Raw genomic sequence first — 14,609 nt, 5'->3', positions numbered from 1 at the left:
ACTATTTTTACATATTCTACCTTCATATTTAGTTTATTTTTAAATTTTAATTCATTTACTAAATATATTTGACTTCATTTTCACTAAGAGGATGTGTCTCTGTACATTCGAAAAAGCTTTTTTTTTTCCCTGATACCGGGAATCGAACTCACAACCTTGTGCTTGCCAGGCAGGCGCTGTGCCGCTGAGCTAAATCCCCAGCCCCTTGAAAAAGCATTTTACTTGGCCCCTTGGTCTTGTTTCTTGGACAGTACTCCTTCAGCAGTTTAATGGACTTCCCTGCTCCCTGGGTCTGCGGCAGCGGATCTCCTCAGGCACTCTAGGCCAAGCGCTGTCCCCAGCGAGTGCTCCGACAGTCGAGCACTGTTGCTCACGCTTGCCCTTGTGTGGCTCAGTGTTTACTGCTGTTACCTGAATGGGTTAACTTTCTGAGCGTGGAGCCTTCTCTCTACCCTGGCACTGTTAGGGGCCTGACACCCGAGTTACGCCTGTGTGGCCATGTGCAGACAGCCTGTCTCAGCTGCCGCCCCCAAGCTCTAAAGCACAGCCCACTCAACTCCAGTTTTCTGGGAAAGAGTAAGTCCAGCTCTTTCCCCTACAAGATGCCTGGTTCCAGTCACCCCCAAGCTCAGGAGGGGCTCAGTGCTGGTCCTGGAGGGGCACTGCGCCCCAGCCTTTACTACACAGTGCTCATCCCCTGCTTCTTCTGGACCACAGGCTGGCAGCCCAGCTTATCACTGGGGCCTCACTTCCACTTTCAGTCCATGGAGATTTATTTATCTTTCAATTCAGCCAAGACAGCAGGAAGGATGATTTATTCTTGACACGTTCTACTTGGCTACAAGTGAGAACAGAGCTCATCCAGATGTCACAGGTCCAGGGCGGACGACCAGCAGGGAAGGTTTGGGTAGGAGCAAGGCAGGTGTCTCAGAGGTGGCCTTGGTGACTGGATGCTGACGGTGGCTCTAGGTACGCCAAGAGAGGTTCTAGACGTAGCACACGTGGACAGCATCCCTGGGCCCTGTTGCTCAGTTTTGCTCCCGTGGACTCCGGTGCCCATGCTACACTTCTGCCTGCAAATTTCCCCCTCCTCTACTTGGCTCCCCATTGAGGAAGAGACTTCATATTCCCAACTATTTGAGTAATACCTATCTACCTCCCATCCTACTTTGTTTTCTTTTTTGGGACAGGGTCTCGCTGTGTAGCTTAGGCTGGCCTTGAACTTGTGGTGACCCTCCTGCCATCTTGCAGTGTACTGTTTTAAGTTAGTGAGATCTGGGACTGACTGGCCAAGTATGATCCATTACTACCTGACAGGGCATGAGTTCTAATATGTGTAAAACACAACAGGCAGATATGGATTCAACCCTGTGTAACACAAAGCCTTAAGAACTCCTTACATTTTTAAAAACAAGCTTGATTTCCAAATGGAAGGCGCTCATTTTCATGAGACATGCGTGGAAAGAAGATAGGCAGGAGGCAGTGGACAGCTTTCTAGGACATTACCTTTGTAGACCCTTTTAATGAGCAGGGGTCCGTCCCCGGACACAGACGCTTTGCCTCCATCCAAACTCAGCCCCAGCCCCGCTGAGGTCTTCAGCACTTCAACACACAGAGCATCGTTAGCAGCTCCACCTCGCCCTGTAGCAACGATGTCATCGAGATAAACGTGAAAGGGTTGTTCAGATGCCGCCTGTCCGGCTGCCCCCAGATGCACTCCAGAGTCCCCTGGCACCTCGAGTCCTCTCTCTAGGAAATGCTTCCACCCTGCAGGCCAGCCTTAGAGTGGGCTCAGTACAGGGCTCCCTGGCTGCCTGCATTCCTGGTGCATTTGCACCCTCTGCATTCTTGAGTCTTTTCTGCAGGCATGGAAAATCTTTTATGCCCAAACAGAAATCTCCAGAAGACAAACGGCCCTTGTCAAGCTCCACATTCTGGTGGTCCACATCTCAGGGAGGACGGAAGTCACACTGAGGGAGCAAATCTGACTTCCTGCCAAGCCTGGCTACGGCGGCCGACGAGTGTCCCCATCTGGTACCAAAGTGAGCAGCACCAAAGCGGCCAGCATCGTGGAAGAGCGTCCTGACTGCCTGGGAAGCACCCGGGACCAGGCAGAGCTTCCTCCCAGGCCCCGTGGCCTTCGTGCTCTCAGGGGGGAGACCTGCCCCTGGCCACGGTTGTCCTCCTCACACACTGGCTGCCTTTATTGGCATCTGGCTCCACTGTGGGGAGAAGTGTTGCCATGGTGATGCTTGCTCCATGGCAACCAACTTGCACCCACTGCATGTGAGTTGGGAGAGGCCAGGCTGGGGTCTGAATAGACTGTAAATTTGCCTTTTAATTTCCCTGACTTCTGTGTTGTACCAGCCAAGAATGTTAGAGCTGTGTGGAAAGGCGCACTTAGTTGCTTGGGAGGCAGAGGAAGGCCCGCAGAAGCAACAAACTGCACACTGAACATATTTCCTAGAGTTGAGGCTGGGTGACCATCATCGCCTCTGAACATAAAGATCAGTCTGTCATTGTGGTTTAAAGAAAGTGAATCCACACAGTCAGAGAAATAGTAATACCAGGAGCGGCATGCTTTTTAATAGGTGACTTGCTATTGGACGGAAAAAGGCCTGTTACACAAGGGCGCTCAACTGTGGCGGCCTCCTGCATCATCTGGGAGCTTTACAAAGGGGTTGATGCTGGTCTCCACTACTCAGTGTCTCTAATTTAGCAGGGAAATTTCCTGGACATCAGGGTTTCTACTGTAATCCCAGCACTTCAGAGGCCTGCTGCGGTGCTAGTCCCAAGGCCGTCATCAGCCTGTGCACTGGGGATGAACCCTCTGGTGTTGAGGCTCCAAGCAGTCCGTCATGGAGGCCACGGAGAAAACCTGTATCGGAGCCCTTGTCTAGCAAGCTCTTTACTGCGGAAGGCCACGGTCCTTGTTTTCAAACACAAAAAGATGTCTGTCCCTTCATCTCCTAAATTCTTCTAAAATGGGAGAGTCCGACTTCATCTTTTCCCAGGATACCTCTCAGGCTGGAATTTCTCCATCAAGGTTGTTTTCCCTATGACAAGAGTTCCTTGTTTTACTTACCAGCCACCTACGTCCTAACAAGGTGTAAGTAGGAAAGGGCTTGCTTCTTAGGAGACTTAGAGAAGTTGCCAGGCAGTTATTTAAAATCTCCCAACAGTATAGCTTTAAGTACTGTGGGCTTTTAAGAATTTATTTGTAACACTGCTTTTGCAAGAAGCATCCCAAAACACTAGACTTCACCACATTTAATTTTTCTGACCCATGAATTAGCCATTCTTTTCTCTTGTGTCTATCTGGGACCCATGAGCTGCTTATACCCAGCTGGTTGTTACACTGCTGTCTTACCGGTTCCAGGCTCCTGCGAGCTGGTCTTTTTGGCTAGTGAACCCTTTCCATGGGCCACGGGAGGCTCCTGCCTGCTGGGGTTCCTGGGCTGGTTGCTCCCTTTCTTGATGACCAGGAGGACCTGCTTGTGCAGCTGTGCCTGATGCAGAGCCTTCAGGACGTCTCCCTGGGCCAAGCTGGCCAGCGAGGCACCGTTGACAGACAGAAGGAAGTCCCCTTGGCTCACAGTCCCTTCCTGAGAAGCCATCCCCTGAGAAAACAACCTGTGGATCTGAGGCAAAGAAAGTGAGTGCTAAATCCATTTACGGCCCCCAGCATCGGCAAGAGTCACTGCATTCTTCAGTGGCTTAATGGTCTCAGTCTAAGTTTCCTAATCAAACAGATCCTTGCTTTTTTAATGACAGGTACTCAGTATGGGAGGCGGGGTGACAGATGTCAACACCAGCATCTCCATATTTTCACGTAATTTGTTAGGGCTTACTGTGTGCCTGGCATGCACTGGGTGACAGCAAGCCAGATGAGTGAAGCCTGCCCTTTTCTGATGGAGATGGCCTTCTAAGTGATCTCAAGGCCTTGGCATGATAAAGATTTTGTTATTGTTCTTGTGAAAGAAATAATTTTATAAGTAAATGCAAGTTTGGTCAGTTGATTCTCATTTTTCTAGTGCTTAAATAAGATATTTAGCCAGATTATAAGAGGATAGATATTATGTCTATACATACTGGCATTTGGCTTATATCATGTCAGCCGTGAGTTAAAATTGCTCATGTTGCTGGTTGTGGTGGTGCATGCCTGTAATCCCAGCTACTCAGGAGGCTAGGGCAAGAGGACCACAAGTTCGAGGCCAACACGGGCAACTTACTGAGACCTTGTCTCAAAACATAGACAGGCTGGGGGCCAGGTGTGGTGGTGAACACCTGTAGTTCCAGCACTCGGGACGCTGAAGTCAGAGCTACATGGCGAGTTCAAGGCCACACTGGACTATGTAGTAAGGCTGTCTCAGAAACAACCGGAGCTGGAGATGTAGCTCAGTGGTACAGTTCCCCTGGGTTTTAATCCTCTATAACAAAACAAACAACCCCCCAACCAACCCCCATGCCCCCTAAGAGCCCCAACACTTAATATCCCCAGAATGCTCATTTTTGCCCAAATTTTACTACTGTGTTGTTACAGGAATAAAACCCAGTAGTCATTGAATGCTCTGATTGGAATTCATGTCCTGATCCAATTCTGTAGCTGCTTAAGGAGTGATTTCTAGAAGCCTAATGACACTGTCACTTACCATGACTGGTTTCAGGTCCACATCTGTCCCTCCTACCACACTGAATCCCAGACCTGAGCCTTCTTTTTTATTCAACACTACGAAGCAAACATCTTCTTTATTCTAGAAAGGAGAAACAGGAAAAAATTACCACACATTCCTTATGTCAAAAGTGAGAAGTTCTGAGCTGGGGGTGGCACATGCCTGGCATCCCAGCACTCAGGAGGTGGAGGCAGGAGGATCCCCGTGAATTTGAGGCCAGCTTGGGCTACATAGTGAGTTCAAAGCCGGCCTGAAGTACATAGAGAGACCCTGTCTCAAAAAAACCAAAAACCAAACCAAACCAAAAAGAGTGAGAAACTGACCTATTCCCTCCCAGTGACTGGCTCTCACAGAAACGTCGGTGGAGCCCCGGCTCAGCCATCCTGCGCCCTGCTGGGTGGTACACGAATGGCAGGTGTGAGGGTGCAGCCCTGTGGGAGAAGCGCACGAGCCAGGTCGGGCAGGGAGCTCTTAGAAATGCCTACATCCTCAAACCACGCGAGGCACCACACCGCCGTCCTACATAGGATCAGAGCACGCAGCTTAACCTCCAAGGGGGATTCCTTCTGTAACTCTGCGTCCACAGGGTAGCCAAACCAGTCTCCACAACTGCAAAACGCTAAGCGCCAAGATCCCGGTGAAAGCACACTGAAGCCATCTGCTTTCGATTCCCACTTCCTTGTGTCCAGGTTATGGGTTTGGGTGCAATTAATTAACTGGCCATCATAATGTGTGCAGTATGTTAAAAATATAAAGTATTTGAAATGAATTGCCAGCCTAAATTGGGACTAGGATCTTTTTAATAGTGTCTTAGGGTTAAGGAACAGAAGACTGTCTTGTTGGAAGCAAAGACATCTTGGAATAAAAGACTTTAAAATAAAAATTTCAGATGGGCTAATTCCGAATTTAACTTTACCCACACACTAGAGACGATTAAGTTCTGCATCCCTCCGCTTCCCACGGAGGGACTGACAAGCCCCTACTCCACAGTGTCCCGAACACTCTAGAAGAACAGCCTGCCAACAAGCCATGAAGACTCTTTGGCGAGAGGCAATGGAATGACAGAAGGGGACAGCACCTCCATAATACTCAAGGAGGGACCCCGGCAGGAGAAGTATTTGAGCCTATTAGTAAGTCTCAAGGACTCATTTCCAAGCATTTTATTATTACTACTTTTTGTCTTTTTGAGACAGGGTCTCACTGTGCAGTTCAGGCTGGCCTTGAGCTCACTTTGTAGCACAGGCTGGTCTTGAACTTGCAATGATCATCCTGCCTCAGCCTCCTGAGTGCAGGGATTACAGGCATGCACCACCACACCCGGCTTCCAAGCATTTTATACCTTTCTAAAAAAGTTCCCTCAAACAAGGGTCCATGTACCACTGTTGAGGCGCTGGGTGATACTGTAAGGGCACCTTCAACCATACATGTGCTCAGGTGCAGCTCAGGGCAGAGGGCGGTCAGCAGACTTTGTAAACAAAACCTGAAACACGTGGCCTGGGAAAAGATCTTTGTGCAGCTTCTGGAAGGCAATGTTTGGTGCAGACATTTCAATACTTAGGTATTTAAATACCTATTTGATCACATGATATATGAAAATGGGACTCTCCTGCACGACAGGACATGTTGCTACCAACATTGTAACTGCTTTTCCCTTTTTGAGACAGGGTCTTGCTATATTCCAGGCTGGCCTTGAATTTGCTATGTAGCCTAGGTTGGCCTTGATTTGATCCTCCTGCCTCAGCCTCCCAGAGTTCCGGGACTTGAATTTTTTTCTAATGTTGAAGAAACAAGGGCACCAGCAGCTGACTTTCAGGTCAAATTTTGCCCGAGAAGCTTGGCATAACATCTAGGAAACCGGCTGACCCATCAAGCGATCTCCAAGGCTTGAGTGTGCTTAAATCAGACCAGGGCTCATTTTTGGCTTTGAATCTCTCACTGCCAGGAGGCCACAGAAAACAGTTTTGTGCAGTTCTAGCTTTGGTACCTGCAAACCATACTCACTAGGCCAAAGCAAGGCAGAGAACCGCTAGCATGAAGATAGCAGAGTACGGGTCTCTCTCCTCACCATGTCTGAAATCAGCGGAAGGCAGTAAGAGGGCAAGACAGAGACAAGCTGCACTCTGCCGAAGCAGGATGGTCTTTAACTGGTTACAACACCTGTCTGGGGGTGAATGGTACACCAGGGCCAGGGAGGCCCCAGACGTCCGGGCAGCACTTGGTGTGTCCTGTCCGCAGGAAACTCATCACTGTTTCTGGGGCCTGAAAATGTGCACCTCGTGTATGAGGTTGGCTGAGACTTTCTGGTTTTCCTCGATGTTTTATCTAACGCTGTAAAAAGTCTGGAGGCGAGGGGGGCTGGCAGAGCGTGACTGCATTGGCGCCACTGTGACCAGAGATCCCAAGGGAGCCCTGCTTGCATGAGCTCCTGCCCCACTGCAGCAGTGCGCTGGAGGAGACAAGGAGATGGTGGCCTGGGCCCTTGGGCTGGAAGTGAGAGGTCTTGACGTCAGGTGCTTCTGAGTAGCTCGGCCCCAAAGCACTGGGCTGGGGATGCGAAGGGAGAGGGAATTAAGGGTCTCCTCTGCCCACTCTTTCTCCTCGCCTCCTCGGGCAGCTTATTAGATGCCAAGGCTGATCCTTGGCTGAGAAAATACAAATATTTCCCTCCAGGTAACATCTGAATTTCTCAAATAGTGTTTGTGAGTGACGTTACTAACCCGGGCATATCACCAGTGTTACCAGTTTGAAAAACATCATTCACTTTTGATTTTTTTTCTCTAAATACACATCGATAGTGGACTCTTAACTCATGAACTCAATGCCTTCCCAAGGGCTGGCTGTTACTCAGGTTGTCAGTTGAAGGCTCAGCTCCCCTGCACACAGCCTTCGAGGACTCTGTACACAGCAGGTGTCAGTGTCCCAGGGAGACACTGGCCCAGGATTTCCCAACCCCACGCAGGAAAGGATGTTGTCATGTTCCTTCCAGAACTCTTTAAGGGTTAAATCTGTATCTGAGACCATCTGGAAGCACAAGCATCCAGCATTTGGTCATAACTAAAGACTTTGGTTCTAAGTTCAAACTAAAATTCTGGTCATAAGGCAAGTTGTTTGTATGTCACGCCAGTTGTAAGTTGAGGGTCCACTGTATTAGGGTTCAGAATCCTCCGTCCTCCCTTCTTCCTCCTTTTCACTGGGTGTTGAACCCAGGCCTTCTGCAGTGAGCCACACCCCCAGCCCTTTTTAATTTTTATTTTGAGACAGGGTCTCGTTAAGTGGCTAAGTTGCCCAGCCTGGGCTCAAACTCATGATCTTCCTGCCTAGGCCTCCCAGAGTGCTGGGATTATAAGCTTGCACCACCACACCTGGCTAAGGTTTAAATTTCTGTGAAGAGTCCTCAAAATCTTACTCGAGAGATTTTTGTTCTAGATGTGAATCTATACATTCTTTTGTTGTTACGCCATACCTGATTCATTTAAAACTTATCTTGTGTTATCTCTCACTATTTTGTTATGAAATTCTGTTTTATTTTTTCATAAAATAAAAAATTTTAAAAACATTTTGTAATTACTAATTTCTACTTTGGGGCTCAGCAACTCCTATACAAGCACAGCTACACCGCTGTAACTCTTTGTTCACCAGCAGGTGGCGCCATTCACTAGTTTATGTCCACACTCAGGTGGAGCGAGGTACTTGTGGTCCTACCCGAACATTTCCTAGTTCTGCTCAGAGGACCCTCAGCACATGAGCTCCAGATGTGGGAGGGTGGTGACTGGTTGCTTCTGGAGAGTTTTAAAACCGTATCAGCACCAGTCTGGCACCTACACACCCAAGGAAGGCTCTAGCTTCTGCTGGAAGCTGGCAAAGGAGCTGCAGGACTCCTGGGCCGGCGCAGCGGGTGTTGCGCTCCTGGGCGCTGCTGATTTTCATCTTCCTGAGTTTTCAGCGTGTCACTCACCTCGGATTGTGCTTTCGCTTCCTGAAGGAGAGTAAGGATGGTAGATTTCGACCCCACGGACTCTAAAACGGCCTGTAATCTCTGCTGGTCCTCCGCTGAGACGAGAAGTTGATCTAAACTAAGTAACACATACATGTGAAGAATATTAAAGGAAAAACTAATTGCTCCTTTCTCTAAGGATAGATTTGAGACGATCTTTCAATTAGATTGCAGGTATTTCCTGATTTTGTGCTTGCTTTCAGCGCTAACTCCCACTCTAGACTAACTGGAGGACCGGAAGGGCGCCCGGGGGCGGGCTCCGTCAGCAGCTGCGTGGGAAGTGCCCCCGCGAGGCCCTCGAGGATGGCAGGGCCTGTGCAGGCGCTTAGCGGAGCCCAGGCTCAGCACCGGCTCAAGGGAAACACTTGAAACAGCAGCAGAAGCCTCCCGCTTAACTCCCGTTGCTTTGGGAAGCCCGGGCCCCTCTGTGCACGGCAGCCGTCCCTTCCTTGTGGCCTCCCCGCTTTTTGGTGCCACGTCCTGTAGGACGCGCTGCTCCGGCAACGTCTGGGCAAACACGCTTCCCTGTAGGCGCTGTGTTTCCTAAGGATGCTGAACACGGAGGGGTCAGTGCGCTGTGGTACTCTGGTTAAGATCCTGAACTAGAGAGCGGACATCCGTGGAATTTACTCCCTGCGAGCAGAGTGGAGTCTGTGGTTTGGTGACTAGGATCGCTCAGTGTTAATGTCTTACTTTTCACCAGTGGCCCATGGTTCTGTAAGATGTTAACTTTGGGAAGAGCTAGGCGTGTGGGAGCTCTTTGTATTTCCTTTGGAACATTTCACCTAAAACTACTCCAAAATAAAGCAAGTATATTTAAATAAAAAGAAGGGCAGAGACTTACTTAACGGACCAGCTTTTCCCGGAAGGCAGGTCCCGGGCGGGTGCAGTCCCTTCGCTGGCCGCACTGGCTCCTGCCAGGGGGCCGCTGCACGACCTCCTGGGGACAATCTCCAGCTGGGTTTTGAAGATGACAGCAGCGGGCCCTGCAGGGTAGTCCTCGCCCCCACAGAGCTTGTCCAGATCAGGCATGCTCAGTGCCCTCAGCTCCTGCAGCTTGGAGCGGGACACAGGGGAGGGCTGCGTGTGGCGCACCGAGGACTTACTCTTCCTGGTGGGAGAGGGCGGGGTCACTGTTGGGGCGGGAATTCCCAGAGGAACCAGGGATTTCTTTTGGTTCGAATGGGAAGCCTTGCTGACGGTCTCTGGTGGATTCTGCCGGGAAACTACCAGCATCGTGCTCGACGGGGACTTGGTCATTTGCGGGAGAAGGGCACTGGCTTCGCTTTGGCTTTCGCTGCAGGAGCTCAGGCTGCGCCTCAGTGACCTCGCGGCGGCGTCACTGGCGTGGCAGAGGCTCCCAGAGGTGATGTTTCCAGAAGACCGTCTGCCAATGGGAGGCTTGGTGCTCACCGACAAAAACGGGGACACCCCAGCCTTCGCTGTGGGCCGGTCAGAATTGGCCAGGTTCTCAAAGGACTTGATCCTTTGCTTCACAGAAAAGAATGAGGTAGATTCGAGGGGCCAGTTCTGCTCGTAGTAGTAATGCCTCCTGGTGACTTTGACTTTGTCTGCGAAGGGGCAGCTTGTCTCCTGGGCCACGGCGACATCTCCTTCGCCCGAGGTTTGGAGGTTCCTTGACGTTTCCAGCAGGGGCTTCACGCTGTATACACCCTGTCCATTAGGCAGGCCCAGAACGCCACCTTTGGGTGCCTTTGCCTCCAGAGGGTGACCACTGCTCTTCCCAGGCACCTGGCTGTCCCGGGGAGAGCGACCTGGGCTGTGTGGGGCAAGGCCCTCCCGTCCGAAATGGCTTGAGAACTGGGCTGGCATGGAGTAGGTCCTGGTGGCCGGCCGAGGTGTGAAGCAGGGAGCGTCCTCCCCTGGAGGGCCCGCTGGAGTCCCATTCCCGGGCACTGCTAGGGAGTCTGATGTCTGGCTTGGTCCTCCCTGGGGGGAAGCTGGTTTTTTAGCAGGCGGTTGAGGGGAGGAGGAGGAAGCCAGTTTGGCAACACAGAATGATCGCTGCGTTTCCTGCTCCACCGGAGAGGCATGAGACATGACTGAGGATGCGTAATTTGGGGACAGTTCCACTGACTGGTGGGATCTGATTTCACTCTTCTCCTGACAGTGCCTCTGGGCCGAGAACCCTCCCTGTCTGTCACTTAAAGCTGGCTTGTCACCACATGCATTCTTTGGCATTCTTTCAGAAGAAATCTCTACTATTTTCAGCTGGTTTGTTCTTTCTAGGGGATCACAGACAAGCCTTCTGCTGCCTTTTTCACCATTGCCCCTGGGCTGGACTTCTGATGCCGAGTCCCTTTGGCTGGACGTGTGCTGCTCTCCCTGTCTGATCCCTGCCAAGGACACGCTGCGCCCCAAGGCTGTGGGACTCAAGGGCCCAGAGTCTGCACTGGCACCCCGAGGGGGTCGGGGGGTAGCAGAGCAGCCTCGGCTGGCTGCTGAGTGGACGGCCGCGTGGAACCTACTACATGTACCTGGCTCGGGAAGAGGCTTGGGGGAGGTCAGGGGTGAAGGGGCCGATCGGAGGCTTGTGTCCGATGCCGAGGATTTCAGCGAAGCAGAGGCAGCCAGCGGGGGCTTGCTCTCCAGCATGTCCTGGGGAGACCTGGGGGCGTCTGTGGTGTTTCTGTCAGGTTCCTCATGGTCAGCTGTGTGGAGCCGGTGTGATGCTCCCTTAGGAAGCGTCCTGTGTGAGGTCTGGGGGGAAACGAAGGACTTCCTGTGATCCACCCCGGCGGCCTTAGCAGAGTTCGAAGCAGCGACCTCACAGGCAACTTTGCTTTTACTTTTGATGCTGAGTCTCTTTAGCTTAGGGCCACACTTGGCTTTCTGACAGTTACTCAAAAGTGCTTCCACCGAACCCTTTTTAGGTGAGTCCTTATTCTCAGGACTGACTTTCAGCGGAGGAGGGCTACAGGGCATAGCAACCCCCTTTTTGTGGCTTGAGTTTAACACCTGGATTTTGGAGTCAGGACTCCTGGAGGGTGGCGTGCAGGGCTCCATCTCAGTTTTGCTCTGTACATGGGTACTGAAGTTATTCTTATTTATTTCTTTCAACCAGGCCATGATGGGCCTCTTAGAGATCATTTTGGGTTTCTGTAACAAGTCATCCAAGTCTTGACTTTCAGAGATGTGTAGATTTGCCAGAACCGACTCTCCATTCTTAGGGACAGCTGTGCCAAAGGAGTACACGGTTTCCATTGCAATAGCATTTGTTTCTTGCTTACCTGGGGTTTTGTCATCCAGCAGGTTACGTTCCAAGCCATTCATCATGCTGGGGGAGCTGAGTGTGACTGGTAGGTCGTGACAGTGCCTGGTGGCCATAGAGGGCGGGCTGCTGTCCAGGGCTGAGCTAGCTCTGGGGACTCCCACAGTGTCCTCGGCACACAAGGACCCGTGGTTCTGCGAAGCACTTACGTCTGCAGGAGTTTCCTGCTCCTGGATGCTTATATCCAGGAGTGAGGGTGGCCGGGGAGAGTTTGGGATGGAAGTGCATGAGGCTCTTGGCAGGAAGGAGGCTTTCTCACAGGGGCTGTCCGTGGACTCACTCTGGGCACTGTGCTGCAGTGGCAGAACTCTGGCTGAAGCAGGGCAGGGCGTAGCCTGCGTGGGAGGACGGGTGTTTGCTGAGGGGAGACTGGGGCAACCATCTGTGCAACAAATTTCAATTTGCTCTTCCTCAGACTCTGCGGGGTCTTCCTTCTGAGAAGCCCCATGTGGACGAGGGGGTGACCAGCTGGATCTGGTAGAAGCTTGTGCAGCTTCAGAGAGTGACTCTGGGTCAGAAGATGAGTCCTCAGCGTCGCCATACATGGATGAGAGAGAGGGCTCTGTGCTGTGGCCCGGGCCTGACAGGGAAACACTGTCCTCAGGAAAACTGCTAAGATTTCTAGAGTAGCTGCTCAGAAAGTTTTTGTTCACAGTAAAGTGTCTGTCAGGGTGAATGGAGTCCAGAACTGAAGGCTGGGAGGCCCACTGTGGCGCCGCAGGTGGACCCGTACCCCAGGCCTTCTTTGGGGAGGGTGTCTGGGTGCCCATGACTGGCCGGGCAAGGTGGGCACTGCCACCTGCGGCCCCCACCAGCGGCCAACTCTGACAGCTGCCCTCATGACCTCCACAATCCCCCTTCAGGGGAGACTGGAGCGTGGCTGCAGGAGCCTCTGATTCCTCAATGAAGCTGTCGATGTCTGTCACGGGGCTCCCCGTGCTCCCAGACGGGCAGCAGTGCCCCGAGACACCGTCACATGTGTCTTTGATCCTGTCAGTGGACGCTGGCAGGGAGGGGCTCGCAGACAGAAAATCTGGGCCCCGGAGCAGAGCAGCCTGCTGGGAGCTGTGAGGCGCGCAGACTCCGGTCACCGCAGAGGCCTGCCTGTGGTCACTTGGAGCTCCTTGACTCCCCTCCTGGGAAGCGTGGGGGTCTGGTGGCAGGACAGTGCTGGCTGGAGCGGCTCCCTCAGACCCTGGTCCTGCGCCCCTGGGGGCGGCCACTTTCATGGTGTCGTCTGGCGAGCGGGCTCCTGGTGCAGCCTGGGTCTTGCTGAGGTCAAGAGGAGCCGCTGCTGTCCCCACTGCGGATGGGGGGCACTCGCCGGGCAGCCTCACCACAGAGCCACCCTGGGACTCGGGCTCGCGGGCCCTGCATGAGGCGGGCTGGCTGGGGCTCTCGGGCCGGCTGACTTGCCCTGTGTCTGTGGAGACCGTGCGGGGGTGAGGAGGAGCAGCTCCCTTCTTTCCTGGGGAAGGGAGGAGGGCCAGGGAGCTGTCCGGTCCTGTGGGGAGAATATACAAAAGGTGGAGTGGTAGGAGAGAAAACAGGAACCTTGGGATGTGTAAAAAATTATAAACAACCCCAGTATTTTTCTTTGTCAGGACGACATTCCACAGCCTACATGTGGGCCTTCTTGTCTTTCTGTTTTTGTCTCTCAAATTACAGAGCACTCACATTTAACAAACACCACCCTGCTTTAATCGCCCTAAAATAACTCATTCTAGCCGGTGGGAGGAGGGCGCAAGCCACCCGCTTCTCGCAGTGGCTTTTAAGGGTGGGGGCCACCAGAACCCCCGTGCTTCTTGGGTTTCTTTGCAGGGTTTGCTCACCAGCAGCAGAAGCCACCGCAGGAGGAGCGAGGCTACTGCCTGTCTGGTTCCTTGGGTTTGGCACGGACTCAGGAGGTCTCGTCTCACGCAGCCCAGGTGGGTGGGTTTAGCCAGATCAGTGTAAAATAGTCTAAGTTGGTACTTAAGTGGCTTCAGGAGAGGAGACCGACCCGGGACAATGAGCCGAGCGCTACAGATGGGATCTACGTCTGCACAGAGCTCAGCTCTGCTGTGATGAGGCTTGAGGAGCACAGCTGGAAGCCCAGGCTACTCCAGGGAGCCTCCCTGGGTTGTGCAGGCTTGAGTGTGTGAGGGAGAGGAGGAGGAGGGAGAGGAAGAGGAGGGAGGGGGAGAGGAGGAGGGAGAAGATGAGGGGGGAGAGGAGGAGAAGGGAGAGGAGGGGGAGGAGGAGGGGGGAGAGGAGGAGAAGGCAGAGGAGGGGGAGGAGGAGGGAGAAGAGAAAGAAGGAGAGGAGGAAGAGGGAGAGGAGGAGGAGGGAGAAGAGGAGCAGGGAGAAGAGGAGGAGGGAGAGGAAGAGGAAGGAGAGGAAGAGGGAGAGGGGGAGGGAGAAGAAGAGGAGGGAGAGGAAGAGGAGGAGGGAGGGGAGGAGGAGGGAGAGGAAGAAGAGGGAGAAGAGGAGGGAGAGGAGGAGGAGGGAGAGGAGGAGGAGGGAGAGGAGGAAGAGGGAGAGAAGGAGGAAGAGGGAGAGGAGGAAGAGGGAGAGGGAGAAGAGGAGGAGGGAGAGGAGGAGGAGGGAGAGGAGGAGGAAGAGGGAGAGGAGGAGGGAGAGGGAGAGGAGGAGGAGGGAGAGGAGGAGG

The 14,609-nt window shown here is 52.7% G+C and overlaps 1 protein-coding gene across 4 annotated transcripts in view; it reads right to left on the bottom strand.

Moving 5' to 3' along the window:
• The window catches only part of Pdzd2 (PDZ domain containing 2), a 374,195-nt gene that overhangs the window by 10,682 nt on the left and 348,904 nt on the right, over positions 1-14,609 (bottom strand). For all 4 annotated transcript variants that reach the window (XM_005386151.2, XM_005386153.2, XM_013514972.1 and 1 more), the window contains 5 exons: positions 9,512-13,463; positions 8,629-8,746; positions 4,653-4,754; positions 3,371-3,641; positions 1,507-1,641 (listed from right to left, as the gene is read on the bottom strand). In XM_005386151.2, the coding sequence (XP_005386208.1) occupies positions 1,507-1,641; positions 3,371-3,641; positions 4,653-4,754; positions 8,629-8,746; positions 9,512-13,463 (4,578 nt within the window). The remainder of the gene's footprint in view (positions 1-1,506; positions 1,642-3,370; positions 3,642-4,652; positions 4,755-8,628; positions 8,747-9,511; positions 13,464-14,609) is intronic.

The sequence above is a fragment of the Chinchilla lanigera genome, unplaced genomic scaffold (assembly GCF_000276665.1).
Source record: "Chinchilla lanigera isolate Chin_1 unplaced genomic scaffold, ChiLan1.0 scaffold00025, whole genome shotgun sequence".
NCBI lineage: Eukaryota > Metazoa > Chordata > Mammalia > Rodentia > Chinchillidae > Chinchilla > Chinchilla lanigera.
Note: the sequence above shows the minus strand (reverse complement) of the source record. Positions and strands in the feature narration are given on the sequence as shown.